Source organism: Lethenteron reissneri, chromosome 45, assembly GCF_015708825.2.
Source record: "Lethenteron reissneri isolate LAM-NWPU_2019-01 chromosome 45, ASM1570882v1, whole genome shotgun sequence".
Classification (NCBI taxonomy): Eukaryota; Metazoa; Chordata; class Hyperoartia; order Petromyzontiformes; family Petromyzontidae; genus Lethenteron; species Lethenteron reissneri.
Window position 1 is genome coordinate 9,522,487 of NC_083823.1, and position 17,589 is coordinate 9,540,075.

Here is a 17,589-nt window from a genome sequence, read left to right on the forward strand (position 1 = left end):
TGCAGGAGGGCGTGTGGTACAGTTTGGCACTAGCTATCATAGAGTGCAAGTCGTGTTCGCTACAGTTCTTTGCGTTGAGTAACAATGTCTTTAGAACAGCGGCGCTACGTCTCTCTAAATTAAATTAACGTTGAAGCACTTCGGCGTGTTCCGACATTCAGCGGTGAACGGGACCCCCCACCCTGCAACTTGCAGTCGTCTCGGAACCAGAAAGGGGTAATTACACCACAAATTACTCATTTGGAATCTGCATACCACACACCGCCTTCTACAGCATAATACATCGGCAGGATCCTCCTGAAAAAGTTGTCGTGAGATTCGGTGAGGCTTTTCTGAGTAAATGTGGTGCCACGACCACAGAGCAACTACGCAAGCGCCGCGATTCCCTCCCGGCCCCTGCACTAAACACACACCCGCACATAGCGCACTCACGTAGTGTCCTGGCGGGGGATCGCCTGGCACATAGGGTTTTAATCCCAAGAGCCCCTAGAGGGAAAGTCTCACGGTTTCCCGGTGCCAGGAGATTGGCCGACCCTCACAGGACAGGTTACATTGCGATGCCCCTAAAATTGGTTTAAAACAGGGGGGGGGGGGGGGTAACTGCAGGTAATCGCACGATTGGCCGCGCGGTACAATGGGACCCCGGGCCTTTGAAGTTAAGAGAATTAAAAGAGTAGCCCGGGACGATTTCGGTCTCTTGTCTTCAACCTCCGGGCCGTCCAGACCCACTCCCTGCTGTCCGGCCTTCTCGAGCCGCTCGCAGCCTCCGTGTGATGCCAGCGAGTGCTGCTACGAGGCATTGAAAGGTAAAGTTTTCTCCCGTCCTTCTCCCTACAACTCTTACAGCGTCCGTGTGACGCCGTGAGTCCAGCTTCGAGGTACGTGGTAGGACGCTTGAGTGACTGGGTTTGTAGGCAGAGTCAGGCAAAGCTCTTCTCGCGAAATATCCCCCCCCAGGTAGTGTGTATTTGCGTCGTTCAGTATCGGTGCAGTGTGATTTGTGTGTGTGGGTAGAACTTCGGCGTGATGAACTTAATAACCAGGCCACATACACGGCCGCCGACGCTCGCGTGTCTGTGCAGCTGTGCCGCGTATTAGGGTGGGGGAGGTGCGCGCGCATATATTCATACCGCCGTTTTTAGCATGATCCTTTGTGTGCAAGCGGGTTAGGGCTTAACCACCCGGAGGTGCACGCGCATATTCATACTGCCGTTTTTTTTGGCTAGCTTTGTATAAAACAAGCGCCTGCAGGGGCGCACGCGTGCACGCAGCCGCTTTCGTATTAGTGGTGGTGGGCGCAGAACTGGTCCTAGACCTTAGGGGGCCCTAAGCAAAATTTGGTTGGAGGCCCCTTTGATGTATGATTTTTTTCACCCACTAGCTAGCAGTGACTCTAGGGGGCTCTCTGCTGGCCACGGGGCCCTTTGCAATTGCAAGGGTCACTTAGTGGCTGGGCCGGCTCTGCGTGGGCGTGAGAGATAACCCCGGGCGGTGGTGAGCCAGCCACTTGGCTATGTCCCTCCGAGAGGATGCTTGTGCGGGGGGGCCGATCACTCGATCGGCGGGGGCCCGGTGAGAGGCGGCCAATGAGGAGGGGGGAGTGGAGGTGGTTGACGTCGCGCCCCCACATAAACAACCAGAATAGTAAACATTATTTGGTGATGCAGGAGTTCGATCCCAATCCTGACGGCCTGCTGTATATTTGGAGTTTGCATTTTCTCCCCATGGTCGTGTGGATTTTTCTCAGGCTCCTCCGGTTTTTCCCCTCCACATTTAGAATCAACATCATGCGTTTAGAGTATTTGACTGCTATAAATTTCCACATGATAAGCCACTTGGTTGAGTTTTAATGTGGCCAGGTCGCTTCTGAAAAAGACCTGTGGAGCTCAGTGGGCCTTACCTGGTGACCTAAAAAATTGTTTAGTCTAATAACTAAACCTCGTCAACAACACTGCCTAAACAACATAAGCAATGGTTCATAATGCCCCACGTACCGTGGGCCATTGCCCGAAACGTCACCAGAATAGAAATTGGGGGGAGATGCAAAAACCACGCACACACACAAAAGAGCAGATCCCACTAATCGAAATACAATGGAATCGAGAACACAATGAAATCGATACAACAAATCGATTCTCAAAAATGCGGTGGGGGGTGGAGTTAAATAACCTCGCAACATCGTCGCGTGATTGGTCGGCCCGCGCGCCCACGTGGTGTCGTCTGCAACCAATGGGGGGCAGTGCCCCCTGGTGTCGAGTCTGACGCAACCCCCCCCCGCCGCACTTCGCCTTTTGTCGTCTGCGCTGTTCGTGAACGCCACCGCTGCGCCACCGCTCCTCCCACAACAACCACCGCCACTACCGCCCCGCCCGCCAACTGCTCACTGAGCCCCGCCGCGTCCGCTCGAGGAAGTCCGCCGCGCACCACGCTCGTCAAGCCTCTTCGCCCGCCCGCTCGCTCGCCATGGTGAAGATCTCGCTCGGGGGGCCCAAGCCGCCCAGGGACGAGAAGGAGGAGGAGCGCAGCGCGGGCCTCATCGCCACCGAGGAGGTGAGCCCAGATCCCCCCCCCCCCACTTCGCCGTACCCAAACCGGACTACCATATGCAATAGCGCGCGTGCGACACAAACGATGAGCGGCGGGCGACAACGCGTAGTAAACATGGGCGCCCTTTTGGAAATGCTACTGCGGATAGGCGGCGTCGCTGCGATGTAAAACGCGAGGCGGAGTTGAAGCGTCGCGCGCGGTGCCAATGTCTGTGCGTGTGCACGTAGCCTGGCACGAGAGCCAATGTTTGTGCGTGTGCACGTAGCCTGGCACGAGAGCCAATGTCTGTGCGTGTGCACGTAGCCTGGCACGAGAGCCAATGTCTGTGCGTGTGCACGTAGCCTGGCACGAGAGCCAATGTCTGTGCGTGTGCACGTAGCCTGGCACGAGAGCCAATGTCTGTGCGTGTGCACGTAGCCTGGCACGAGCGCCGCGGTGACGTCGTCGTGGCGGATGGCGCTTGTTGTTGGCGCTGCGCATGCGAAGCAGGCGACGGGTTCGTTTCTCGTTCACGGCCACCAACAACCGGTGACGATTGTCTCCCCTAGGTCGACTCGGCCTCAAATGAGTACCTGGCGCGGTGTAGTAAACATCGTCACTGGCGGAGACAAAGACGGCCGGGCGCGATGTGCCCCCCCCCCCCTCGTGTGCCACAGCGCCGGCCTTCACAGGCGCACAGTGCTTGCCCCAACAGTCTGCCAAGGCTACACGGGGGACCTTTGTCTTTGTACAACATTAGTCGCCGTGTAAATTCCGCTCGAGATTTTGTCAAATCACTCGGCCCCGGGATGAAAAGGAAAAAAATCCATTCTGTAATCGGGCGACGTTTCGGACCATGGCCCGTCATCGGAGATGGATTCGAGATAATCGTGAGCGGATGACGTACAGCGCCACGCGTGGTGTGTCGTGCTACGTCAACGTGGAACCGGACTATGGATTATTGCTGTGGATAGACGCGCGATGCGATTTGCTACAACATGCAAGCCATGGGCATTGTACAAATGCTACCGTAGATAAGAATGCACACACGCAATGCTGCGTGTAAGCATTTTTGTATTTTTTTAAGACCCCGAGTTCTGCTTAAATGTCATCACGTGAACTTTACAATATTGTACTACCGTATGTAAACGAATACAGTGTGTGTATGTACCGTACTGCTCTGTAATCATTTACCGTCCTAATGTTTGTATGGCTAAGGAGCTTACAGATGTAAACAATGCAATATACCAACACGGCCGTAGAGATGAACCAATTTGCCAGCGTCCCAGATAAGCACACAAATGCATTGGTTACCCAACGTGTAAACGTCGGACTTCTCTACACACACTAGACTGGCTTCGTCGTCATCATGATGATGCCACCGCTAGACTAACACACGTCAAAACAACACAAAAATAAAAATTAATCGGCGACGTTTCGGACGGCTCCTCGCCCTAGAGAAGCCAGAGTGGATGATACGAGTTTGGTGACTGCTCTTAGGGTACCATAGGGTGGTGGGCTGGCGAGAAAACCATTAGGCTTTACCCTATCTGGCAATTCTCATCATTTGGATACTGGCTTAAAGGTCCCATCGATACAGAATTACAATACAAATATGTTTTCTGATTATCGGGATTTTTTGTTTAAATTAGGCTTTTGAAACGTCAGCTACCTGAAAGCTATATACAAGCCTTGCACTGCTGGATGTTAAGTCGGAACATTTTTTTATACTGGAGGAATCCGATGAGCTATAAAGCTCTGTTTTCCCCCACAGATGGCCCATAGTCCAGCGATGCGTGCCAACAATCCATCCTGACCTGTGTACAAGTCGTCACCTCGCTGACATTCTCCGCGCTATAGAGTTATGTTTTGTCCTCTGTGGGTCAACTCGTTTACCTGCCCGTTCCTGCCCGCACGGCTCTGCTAAGTACGGTGCGAAAGAAGTCGTTGCCAGTATAAAAGTTTGAAAAATAAGAATAGGTTTTAGCTTTTCTGGCAATCAAACAGGAGGTGTTAAGATGTTCAATCACGAGATAGATACATTTTGCAAGGAATCAAGTCTGAATTAAGCACACGTACTTGTGGCAAAACATGTACTTACTTGTTCGCCTTTTGGCGTTCTCAGGTCCGACGCTGAGGCAAGGGCATAAGAACTGGTGTCGGCCAATCAGTTATATTGTCACTGATTGAATGCATATATTATGTTTGCATGTTTTGCCAGAATTACGTGTGGTTGAATATCTTAACACAACTCCTGTTTTATTGCCAGAAAGGGTAAAACCTATTCAGATGTTTCATACATACACATCGTCACCAGTGTCCAGCCATCGACCCTGATCGCCGACGATCAGTGTTGGCCAAGCAGACTTCGTCCTTGACATGGCAGTGTGCACGGGTCAGATATTGGGGTAGTTCCCTTAAATCGTTTGCTTCCTCTTTCTGTGTGAGTGTGCCACGTACGTTGTTGTGCACAAAAACAAAGCAAATGATACATAGATGAAATTTTAAAGTATATTTTACGATTAGGATCGTGTCTTTTTGTATAAAGTATGCATAACCATGTAATTGTACTCGAATCGAAAGATGCCTAGGTGGTCGCTATTGTGGTTCTGGTTCATCAGATGTCACCCAGTGGCTATAAATGCCCAAGGTAATTATTGAAAGTGTATCAGCTTCAAAATGATGTTGTGAAGGGGAAATGATGGAGTACTTTGATGAAATTAAACATGATTAAAAACAACTGTGGACTTTTAATAATAACACATTATTAAACGTGGCTGTATGCCGTGGATTGTTCATTTGCTGGGTGAATGCCTCTCCCACATGCAGCATCGGTCACGGAGGGAGGAGGTGGGTGGTTGTGTGACCATACTTCAAACGCGCGCTGGTCATTGCGGGTTGCTCAGATGTCACCTAGCTACGCTTGCTGCTAGCCACGTACTTGAACTCGTGTTTGCCGGGTTCGTAGAGCAGTGTGTGCCGCTGCCAAGTTGATTATCTAATGCGTGTGTATTGAGTGTGAATGTCACTGTGGTGCCGGGCCTGCGAGGCCACGGCAGATAATGTTGTCATTATGTGCAGCCCTGTTTGCTGGGCGTAGTACCAGCCCTAGCGGGGCTTGGGTGAGCGCTGGTTCGCGCAGAGGCACCACGTACAGTGTGCGGTGCGGGCTCCCAGTGAGGGAGTGAGAGAGAGTGTCAGCCAGCCAGAGTTTCGTTGGGGCATGATACGCTGGTTGACCTGCCGACACGTGACCGGATGATATTGGAGGGGGGCCACCGGTGAACGGGGGCCGCTGGGTGGTCACGTGGTATAGAAGAGCTCTCGGGAGCCTTCGGGAAAGGGCCAGAGATATCTAGAAGGTGGGCGGGGCGAGGGGCAGAGCCAGCCCAGCCGAGGCCGATATAACGGGGCCCTGTGTGGGGCTCGGGGTTCGTCTGGTTGTTGGTGAAAAAGCCTCTAGCCACGCGGTCCGGGACTCAGCTTGTGGTCCGGACAGGGATAGCGTAGCGTGGTTAGATGGGCGTTCAACACCCGTGTATAGATTACATGATGTTTTGGTGTTAGTGTGAATAAAAGTGTTGCTCCCAAGATAACGTCTGCGACTCAATTGGATTCACTACACGTGTGCATAAAGACGTATGAACAGGTGTGATTAGCATAACTTTGAACCCTTGTAAAGATCCCTGAGATCAGCTGGACCGCGGCACATCTCGGATATTTGTAATTTCCCCAAATATGAGCAGATGGTTGGAAAGCGATCACCAATGTGTCTGTGGTCTGCAGATAAACATCACACAAAATTGTCCAAATTTTGGTCACCTTTTAACTTTCTGATTTGCTGAAAATCCACGTCAAACGGCATATATTTTGCCCACGGCGTGACACACTTGATTTGATTGGTGGTGTAAGGTTATTGTTGAATCATTGACAAGTATGTATCGATGTTGAACTTATTTCGCATCGTATGTAGCCAACTGGTGGTCTGACCCAAAGGAAGCTAATGATGGATCGTAATGTTTGTAAAAGCCTGTGTGTCAAATTCACGGTGGGAAGTTAAATGCTCATAACCCCGCATTGGCGACCAGCGTGGGTCAAGTATGGTCAAGCAACCTCACGTGACTGACGGCGTTGGGGGAAGCCCTTCATCCAGCAGTGGATTGTTACAGTGGCGGTCTGCATTATTGTTTTAAGAGCATTATTTGATGATGCCGTTGCTGCTATGTCGGCATTCCGGTTCCGAAGCACAAATAACAATAAATAAAACACTCAACACATTCGTCAGTAACACCGTGTGGCTGTAAATGCGACATATATAACAATAACCGACGTTTCGGGCAAGGTCCCTTCTTCATGGCACAATAATAGAGGGGCCAGAGAGATAGTGGATAAGGTGGCAGTCTCGAACCCTGATCCCCACTCCCTGCCTGAAACGTTGCCAATTATACATTATTTTTACCATTATCACCCACACACTTATTTACGAATGTTTATTTTTTATTATTTAATGTCACTGGAAGAGCAGCTGCTGCTGCTGACCGTGCTGGTGTGGTTGATTGTCGTTGTTGTTGTGCTTGTTGTTGATGAGTAATCCGCGATGGCGGCTTTTGCTTGCTGCCCTCCTGCGGCTCCGTGCTTGTTGTTGGTCGGCCAAATTGGTGGGTACCCTCTTTCTACCCGCCGGAGGAATGTGGACTTTCCACCATCAGAGGCCTGTAAACAGGAGATAATCATCCACCCCGGCGTGGGTGTGTGTTGTAACCCTCTTATCTGCTGCTACGTCGGCATCATTCATCCAAGATTCATCTGCTGCCGAATGAACGCCGCTCATCTCGTCGCCCCACGATGCGACGATCTGCAACAGCACCCGGCACCCGATCCATTTCGTTGCTCCGTCTCCGCGCGGTGTAAAGTTCTCCCCGGCGTGGTTTTTTCCTTCCCCACCCTTGACTGCCACTCCTCTCTCTCCGTCTTTGGTCTCGTAGTAGCCAGCCGTCGTCCCTCTTAGCAACGTGTGCACACTGCACGTTACGGTTGTGCGCATTGTAAACCTCACATTATTGTATTGCAATGCCTATTACAACGTGTGTTTGGGGTGGGGGGGAGTGGTAGTGTCGCGGTTCGCGAGGTGCGCTACAAACCCCGGCGACCCGGGTTCGATTCCTGCTCACGGCCAACACCGGTGACGATTAATCTGAATCTTTCCAAGGCCTCCCCTGCATTGACTCGGCCTCAACTGAGTACCTGGTGCGGTGTGTTAACATCGCCACTGGGGAGACAAAGGCGGCCGGGCGTGGTGCTGGTCACCCACACCTTCGAATGCTGTGCCGGCCTTCATAGGTGCCTGCTCGCTAACAGCACTTGCCCCAACAGTCTGTTAAGGCTGTACGGGGGATCTTTGTCTTTTTACAGTGTGTTTACGATGTATATTGCAGTTGTGGGGTATTGTAAATCGAACCTTATTTTACAATACAAATTTTGCAGCGTGTTATACACTTGTTTACTTTGCATATTACAGTTTTGCACACGGTTAATCACACCTCATGATGATGTGTGGATTGTGTTTATTCCCTGATCTCGCTATTCCCTTTTTCCTGTCTCTCGGGTGTAACTGAGATCCTGCTTCCCTGCTTGCTCCTTTGTGTGCACATTTCAGCTCTTGGTTTATTGTCTCTGTCCGTATCCATTTTGACCGATCCATACCTCGTAGCTGGGAATATGCAATGATTACATCCTTTCCACTTCAGGTACATTTAGTATTCTGCTTTTCATTATCAAGTTCACTTTATTTGAATTAAAATTAGTATTACCACCAATTTGTGTAGATTATTTTCAACTCTGTCTATAAGTATATATACTATGGTTGGTTAGCTTGTTGGGTATATTTAAAGGAACTGATGTGTATTATGTAGGGGCTTGTTTGTGTTCTATATTGCTCGTTTATAGGTACTGTATATACTTGTGTTCGTAAACTCGAGTGTTTTTAAACTAGAATTGCGCGCAGAGGGGAAACATGGTAATGTATAGCACTGCCGTAGCTTGGCATTAATAATGCACACATAGCATGGCACGCTGCATTAGTCATGTGTGGAAAGTGTTGTTGCTTCCATGGGAATGTGGAAATCCAAGGGACCGACTGCCCCCAACTCGCTAGCCAACCCTGCCCACTAACCAGCTAGCCACTTAACCCCAACCACCCTGCAAGCCAGCGATGAGTGCAAGCCCTCTCACCGACCCAAACCAACTCGCTAACCAGCCACCATTAACAGCTCTACCTCAACTCTAACCAAGCAGCCACAAGGCCTACTCCAACCCTAACCAGCTCGCTAGCCGGCCACTTGTCCTTGCCCTACCTTTAGCCAACTAGCCACCAGTACCAGCCCTACCCCTAACTTGACCAACTACCAACTGGCCCAACCTAACCAATGAAGTCATTCGTGTTAGCCCTAAGCAATTAGACGACCAGCTGTAAGTTCTAGCCCTACCTCTAATTCTAACTAACAACCCTGAGAACTAGCCCCATCAAAGCACTGTCCTATAGCCCACTTAGGCAGGGAGACACTGCCTGTTTTAGTATGTACACGATAGGCTTAAGTGCAAGATTCCTTGGGTGGTATGGCAGTGCGATTTACTGTGCGGGTTATATGTCAGCGTGTGGTGTGTGTGTCTCTCTCTCTTGATTTGAGCAGGACGGCTCATCGTGAGAGACTTTCTCATCCGGTAAAATTATTGCTGCCATAAGCCCTCTCATAATCACCATAACCCCCATTTAGATAATTATAATCATCAAATTTCATTTGTTATCTTATTTCGACTGGGCTCTCCATCCCATTTGTTCATCTTCATCATTCATTTCGGCCATTGGCTAAAATGAACATTTCCCTGAACATTGACGCACATTTGAAAGGATATCTATCTTTGGGAACTTTTTGCCAGTATCCAAATGAGTGAAAATAAGAATAGGTTATACCATTTACTAGCTTTACTACGCGGCTTCGCCCGAGACTTGGATTCTTGTCTTGGATTAATACACGGCCTACGCGGAGGGTGAGGGGGAGGATGCGTGACGTCAGCAGGCACACTGCGTGACGCTGCCGCATGCGGGTGACATCACAGATGTGACGTCACTGCTCACTTGCCGTGCAAAATATATCCATTATTGCGCCCCTCCCCCCCCCCCCAAATACAAAAGTCTGTCTATTTTTATAGTTTTTGCATGTACAGTCTGGAAGCGACCCACATGCCCAATTTCAAGTTTGTTGCATGTCGGGAAGTATGCTAAACATTTTTAACAGACACACATTCACAAATTTCCTTTTTATATATAGATGGCAATAAAGCAGGAGGTGTTCAGATGTTCAAATGCCTAATAGATTCCTTTTTCAAGCCATCAGGTCTGCATTATCAGAGCATGTTTGTTGGCATGTTTTTCCACATATTTAATAATAAGAATAATTTAAACTTGTAACGCCCCACAAAATCAGTAGTTGCTTGCTTCCAAAGCAAGAGGATGTACGTATGTACTGGAAAAAAGGTCCGATTTTGTAGCTGCTCACCCCGAGCTCTAAGTGCTCTGATCGTGCATTGTCTTTGTACTGTTCGCCTTTTAGCGTTCTCTGGTCTGACACTCGTGAGATTAGGCCCTAAAGAAGGCTGTTTTTGGTGTAGGCCAATCCGTTTTAAAGACAATGTTTATATTATCAGAGCATGTTTGTTTGCATGTTCACCACAAGTACGTGTGGTTAATGCAGACATGATTTCTTGCAAAAGGTATCTATTTGGTGTTTCAACATATTAACACCTGCTTTATTGCCAGAAAGGGTAAAACATATTATTGTTTTAAATAATATGTGGATACCGTGAAACTGGTATTGGATAAAACTGGGGTGGGGAACGTCCGGCCCGCGGGCCGTATGAGGCCCGCGAAATCATTTGGTCTGGCCCTGCCAAGGCAACTGCAGGCGGGACTCGAAATTCAATAAATCTAGGAGCAAACTTGGAAAAGCAGTTGCAAGTAGCAACATCATCAATACCAGCTAACATCACACACCTCGCCAAATAGAAGCAGTTCCAGCCATCACATTAGGGGTGAGTTAATTAAATGTTTGACCAAATATAACAGGCTAATTTTTAAGTTGATAATTTAGTATGGCCTGCGAATGATGTTATAAATATCCAAATGGCCCTTGACAGAAGAAAGGTTCCCCACCCCTGGGCTAAAACCTCCCAAGGATAAAATAGTACCTGCAATCTACTCAATTCAGATTACACACAGCAACAATGCCCCTCCTATTGTTAACGTGGCAGGACCCTCCTGACAGTCTTGAGACTCAGTGAGGTTTTCCTGGGTAAATGAGGAACAATGATACGAATAAATGAAGACTAATATAACCCGCTATATGTTTTTATTTTACCAGGTAAGGCCCCACTCGGCTATGTAGCAATTTTTCAGAAGCGACCTGACTATTTTCTCGACCACATTTTGGCGAGCCAGCTTACGCCACCTCGACGCCAACGGGAAGAGAGCTGCGCAACATTTGTGTAATCCACCAACCCTCGCTGCTGCTGCTGCTGCCTCCAAAGTTCTGGATTACTATAAACGATTTTAATGTTACCAGGCAAGGCCCCACTAAGCTATATAGCTCTTTTTCAGAAGTGACCTGGCCCCCAATAACAGCGCAACGAAGTGGCTTATCACGTGGAAATTTATAGCAGCCAAATTCTCTAAACGCGTGATGCTGATTTGAAATGTGATGTCGTGCCATATGGTGTAGCCTTGCTGTATTCTGTGTATTGGTTGCACCGTGCTGATGCCATTCAGAACTTGGCCATGTGCAGTCGTTTTTTGGATTGTTTTCTTGGTGTTATTTTGCTGTTACCAGGTCTCTATATGTAACCAGGTCCCAAATTCTAAAATGAGCATTTATTGCCCAATGAGTTTTGCCTGTGCCGAAAATAAACCAAACCAGTGGTTGTTGAAAATAAAATCGTAATCTTTATTTATCCTGGAAAAATCCAATGAGTTTTGAAGTTATTTATTACAGATGTCCAGTAGGGGCACGGGGTGTGAAAATTACAAGAGGATAGGAGTGCAGAATATAGGAAATCGCTGAAAATAATAAAACTAACAAACTATATTTATTTTACCAGGTAAGGTCAACTCAATTATGTAGCTCTTATTCAGAAGCAACCTGGCCACAAATTATTTCTCACCTGGAAATTGATATCAGCCAAATGAATAATAGACTTGGCTCCACCATAAGAATGTAGAATTTACAGCACTGGCTTAGCTCTGAGTGTAGATGAGAACTTTTGAGTGGCTCTTTGCATGATGGTATACTTTAGTACATTTGTATAATAATGTATTTACTTATCCAGGGAAACATTGCCAAGTCTTCATACCTTCTCTCTGGAGGGTGCTGCGGTTGGAGTGTTTGAAAAATTATTTTTTGTAGGTGAGGAGTGGGTTGGTTCATTTGGGATGGAAAAGCTAATTAAAAAAATCATTCCATTCGCGAGAGAAGATACCGCTCAAAAGTCCGCACAGATGGGTTCACATATCCACATACAAGCCACATTCTCTACTACCGTACTATTGTGTACACTTAACACCGATATGCACTCCCTCGAAGCAAGTGCTGTTAGCGAGCACCTTTAATGGTGAATGGTAACAAGGGGCTGGTGTGGCTAGCACCACAACTGACTGCCTTTTTCTCCCCCATTACTCGTGTTTAAAATGCCACAGCAGGTACTCATTTGAGGGTGAGTCGACCTAGGGGAGGCCCAGACTAGTTCAGATACTCGCCTGGTTTTATCCGTGAACGGGAATTGAACTTGGGTTTGCAGGTTTCGTAGCAGAGTGCGGTAGCCACCTATGCACACTCGCTCCACCCATCGTGCACACTGATATGCACACATCGACAAATACACACACGAACACACTCAAACACTCATTACTCTCACACTTTCTGATACACGCAATATCACATACTCACACACACCCACTTGCACTATCTTTCCTACACATACTGACATACATACACACACTCTCCCACACATGCACTTACTGACACACTTTCATACACGTATAGTGTAATAGCGCCAGCTGGTGGACAGCAGCGGCAACTGTGGTGGACAGACAGTATACAAGCTGGTGAGGGTGTACACGGTGTGTGGGCAGAGCGGAGGAACTAGGGTAAGGGTCATGGAGGACCCCGTCTGGAGGCCTCTAGAACCTTCTAGCGGGTTTGAGAAGGGAGGCGCGGTCAGGGCGAAGCCAGTCCGTGCTGGTAGCATGAAAGGAGCCGAGAGCGGGAGCTCAAGGCTGCCGGTTCTGGGAATGGACTCGTCTCGTCGTTGCTGTCCTCTCATCGCCTGTCGTCGCTTAAAGTCTCCGCTAGATATTGCGCTACGAAGGATAGTAGTTGGCTATCTGTTAGCGCCGTCAGTGCTAGACAGCCAGTGTTGTGTAAAGGCTGGGCTGAGCTACTGTGGAGAGTGTGCGGATGAGACCGTGAAAGTTGTTAATAACGAAAGTGCCTCCTAGACACTCTAAATCGTTGACACTACACATGTACAATCTCTCTCACGCATGCACTCACTAACACACTCACATGCATGCACTCACTAACACACTCACATGCACTCACTAACACTCACTTGACAACAAACACAAAGATCCCTGTGTCGCCTTTAGCACACTATAGGGGGCAAGTGCTGTTCGCGAGCACCTATAAAGGCCGGCACAGCACTCGAGGGGGTGGGTGGCCAGCACCATGCTCGACCGCCTTTGTCTCCCAAGTGGCGATGTTTATACACTGCACCAAGTACTAATTTGAGGCTGAGTTTATCTAGGGGAGGCCCAGCACCATTTCAGGAAAATCATCACTGGTGTTGGCCGTGAGCAGGGAGTTTAACTGGGGTCACCGGGTTCGTAGCACAGCGGCTGACCACTACGCTACCCACAAACACTGAAATGAACACACACTCGCACACAATTGTCATGAATGTTTGAACAAATATGACGTCACAGCTGCACCACCTTTACGTTGCTATGAACATGATGCCCCGACGTGGCTCTTTTCGACCGCTCTGAAACAAAACAACAATCTCGATGATCCAATGTTTCAGGCGCTCATTTAACGCGGAGTTCTATTCCCACTCAAGGTCACCAACGGTGATGAATATCTGAACCAGTTCTGGATCTCGCCAATGTCAACTCAGCCCTAAATGGTCCTGTTGACCTATTAAGTCCGTGTCGGCCCTAATAGGTACTCGCTGCTAGGATCACTCGCCCCAACAGTCTGGTAAAGTCTCTACAGGGGATCTTCTTTTTTTTAGTGTGTAAAGTGTACGTATGGTAGAGATAATGTGAGTGTTTGTGTGAGCGCCATGATGGCGAAATGTTTACTACCTCGCCTGGTATGGAGGAGGTGTGGTGGGTTTGAACCCAACCCTGACGCCTGCGGTTTTGTTTGCACGTCTCTCTCTGTCATCGAGTGGATTTTACTCCGGGTCCTCCGGTTTTTCCCTCCACATTAGAAACGTGCATTTAGAGTATTTGGCTGCTATATATTTCCACATGATAAGCCACTTTGAGCTATCATGGCCAGGTTGTTACTGAAAAAGAGCAAGATAGCTCTTAGGCCTTCCCTGGTAAAATTTTTATATATATAATTTAGCTTTAGTGACAGTTTGTTAGTGTGTGGGAGAGATGGTGTTATTATGTGTCTTTGAGAGTGCCAGTGAGTGTGCGAAGGAGAGATATATTAGCAGAGTAATCTGAAAATGGGCGAACCCATCCCCAGCGCACGCCATATGGCAGTGTGTGTCGCCAAATCTGCGTGTCTATATAAAGTGTAGTCTCGAAAAAACTGCTCGCGAGATCCTTTACTTGCGAACTATGATTGTGCAGTATTCAAACTTAACTTTGGTGACAAAATAACCTGCTGATATTTGACATCCTTTAGCTAAACATAGCGACCACAAAATAAAAGCACACATTGTCGTCACACACCGTTTACCATCAGGCAGATACGGTGGTTGGTGGTGGTCGTTTCTGCTCGTAAATAATACACTAGGGTTTACTTCCCTCTTACTGTATGCAGTGGAGGACGTCATCTTGTTGCTTAATCTCAAAGAGCACAACGGAAAACCCCGCGCATTGTTTAGGGGGGGGGGGGGGCTGTGTGTGCCGCCTGTATCTCCACGTCTCAGCCCTTCATGTTAATCCACCGCTGGATTACCGCGTGGGTCATTGGTGGCGGGGGGGGGGGGTTAGTTTACCGTACTTCAAAGCACCGTCTATTGGTGACGACCTGCAGCAAAGGCATTGGGAGGATGATGCTGTGCAACGGTGGACCTTGCTGCAGCGCCCCCCAATGCTGATAACGTTGGCCTGCAGCAGCCTACAACACCTGCCTCACGATAATAATAATCATCACCATGGTAGTTATATCAACTTGTAGCGCGACGCGCAGTATTCGCTCGATCGCGGCGACGGGGAACGACGGCGGGATGCGCGAGCAGGAACCGCAAGGCAAGTAGGAAGGCAGCAGCCTCCAAGCTCAGCGGTTCTCTATATTAAGGTGTTTGTTGGCCAATTGAATGAGTTGTTTCCGTGTGGGAGGAAACCAGCACCCAGGGAAAACCCACGCGTGCCAGGGGGCAACGCTGTATCCCCTACAGGTGGGGAACAGGTGGAGTCCACATTTTTCTGCACCCGCCTTGATGGCGAGCCGGGGTTACGGCTCCTCCTCGACGCCCACGGGAAGGGAGTTTCTCGGCGTTTGTGTGCGGTGATCCACCAACCCTCGCTGATGCTGCCTCTACAGGGCTCCGTGCGAAGCCACCACCACTTTACGGCTTTGCACGGTGGCCGATGACCCATCCAAGCACCAAACGGGCTCAAGGCAGATCAACTTCTGAGATTGGGTGCTGTCCGGGTGGTTTTTGGGCATATGTCTGGGCTGTGCCTCGTGTTTGTTTAGTTCTCCTTCCCCGCACCTCCGATTAGCACAGTTGGCGACATAAAGTGTGAAAGAAGTTAAACATACAGTACATCGTGGTCTGAAAACCCCCGACACGATATTTCTGCGGCACCTTCCGTTCCCCCCGGGGTGGAGGAGTGCTTTAATTCTGTTAACTGGACCAGGAAGAAAACGATCTGCTGTACCTGTTATTCGCAGGACTGTAGAATAAGCCTTATTTATAGTCGTGCTTTGGCTTTACCCCCCCTCCCCCCCTTTTTGCGGCATGTGAACCCGGTCACGGAGCCGTGGGAGCAGAACCCACGTGCCTGTACAGGAAACGCAACCACAGTTGGACGGCACTGACACTTGTGCTGACGACACAGCGGGCGGCACGGCCGGGTGACACAGTAGATGGCAAGGTGAATAACAGCCACAGCGAAGAGCGCAGTGCAGTGGCAAGTGCGCTGCACTACAAACGCGGTGACCCGAGTTCGACTCCCGTTCACGCCCAGCATTGGCGAATAACCAAAACTCGGTGCTGAACTTCCCTGAGGTTGACTCATCCAAAAGATGAGTGCTTGGTGCTGTGTGTTTTTTTATTTTACCAGGTAAGGCTCCACTGAGCTGTTTCGCTCTTTTTCAGAAGCAACCTGGCCACAAATGACCGCTCAACTAGAAGTGGCTTATCTGGTTGGAGATGTATAGCAGCCAAACACTCTAAATGTGGAGGAAACAACCGGAGGACCCGGAGAAAAGTCCATGTGATCACGGGAAGAACATGCAAACTCCAAATACAAACCCACGACCTCCTGCATACCGGGCGAGGTATTTAACATCTCGCCACAAATGTTGGTGGGGCGTGGTGCTACTGGCTTTGAACAGCACTTGCCCAAACGGGGTGGGGGGGGGGTGTCTTTGTCTTGACTCGCGTTGTGGGGAAAACTTATTTCTGACTTCCTGACTAAATTACAACGAACTGCGGGAACAGAGGCACCCAGAACGGTGGCCTTGGCCACTTTACGGGAAAACGGTGCCCCCCCCCCCCCGTCTCTAACGACCCCGGTTGCGATTTCCATAAATGCACGCGATTAGCAGCAACTGCGGGGGAGGGATGGGGGACTTCCCTCTTGCCTCGCCGTCGCGGCCGAGAAGCGACGCGTGGCTGCGCGAGCCGCAGCTGCCTTATGCAGCACCGCGCTGCTTGCGGCCCTTGCTGGCTTTTTACAGTGCGGTTGCGTCGGAGTGACCTTGCCCTCGCGAGAGCTGCCCAGCCAGTTGGTGCACATTGTGTTCAGTGCTGGCGCTGTGGGGCGTAGCTACTGTGCCGTGTCAGTCCTTCACTCCCTTTGCCTCCCTCGTGATGCAATGAGGTATCGCCATACAGGGTCACGATTCGATTCAACGGTCAATTCTTTCTTGTGCGATTTTTGCTGTGTTTATTGTTTCGTCCATGCTGTTGTCGTTTGTGCTTTCTGGCTCTATCTCCTGCCGAATTGGTGTCATTTCATATTTTCTGTCTCACGTTACTGCTTTTTTTTACCATGGGCCTCAAATAAAAACATTTCCATAGCTACATTTAAATACAGTGTTGATGCAGTGCTTGCCGCACTGCGCAATGAACCTGGTGACCCGAGTTTGATTACCAGCAGCGGCTACCCATTGGTAGCCAAGTGATGTCTCAACCGGTCCTGGGCCGCCTCCCTTCACCAACCCACACTGACCAGATTGATGAAGTATGGTCAGACTATCCGTGGCCAACACAACATGAGGAGGCCTTAATCTCGCAGTGGGAATGGCTGGAATGTTGCTGCTCCGATCTATGCTGCCCACAACGTAACAATCTGTCGTGGATGGTAGTCAACATTCTAATCAACTAATCCCCAGCTCAATCCTGCTTTAGCTTCCCCGAGGCCTGATAAGGCTGGCTGCATTCCTGGCGATGTGGTTACATGCCGAGTTAATACACAACAGCATGCACATTTGAATGATGTGATGTTTGCATGGCATCGTCACAGTGATCACGTGGTATTGCCTCGGGACGGATCCTTCGAGTAGGACCACGTTGTAATCCAGCCGGATTCTGCTCTTCGCA

General features: G+C 49.4%; 1 protein-coding gene across 1 annotated transcript in view; it reads left to right on the plus strand.

Annotated features, from left to right (window-relative positions):
- Positions 1 to 2,280: 2,280 nt before the first annotated feature.
- LOC133353939 (integral membrane protein 2B-like) overlaps positions 2,281 to 17,589 on the plus strand; it is a 36,578-nt gene continuing 21,269 nt past the window's right edge. Inside the window, exon 1 of the mRNA XM_061570461.1 lies at positions 2,281 to 2,550. Within this exon, the coding sequence (XP_061426445.1) occupies positions 2,464 to 2,550 (87 nt within the window). The 5' untranslated portion in view covers positions 2,281 to 2,463. The remainder of the gene's footprint in view (positions 2,551 to 17,589) is intronic.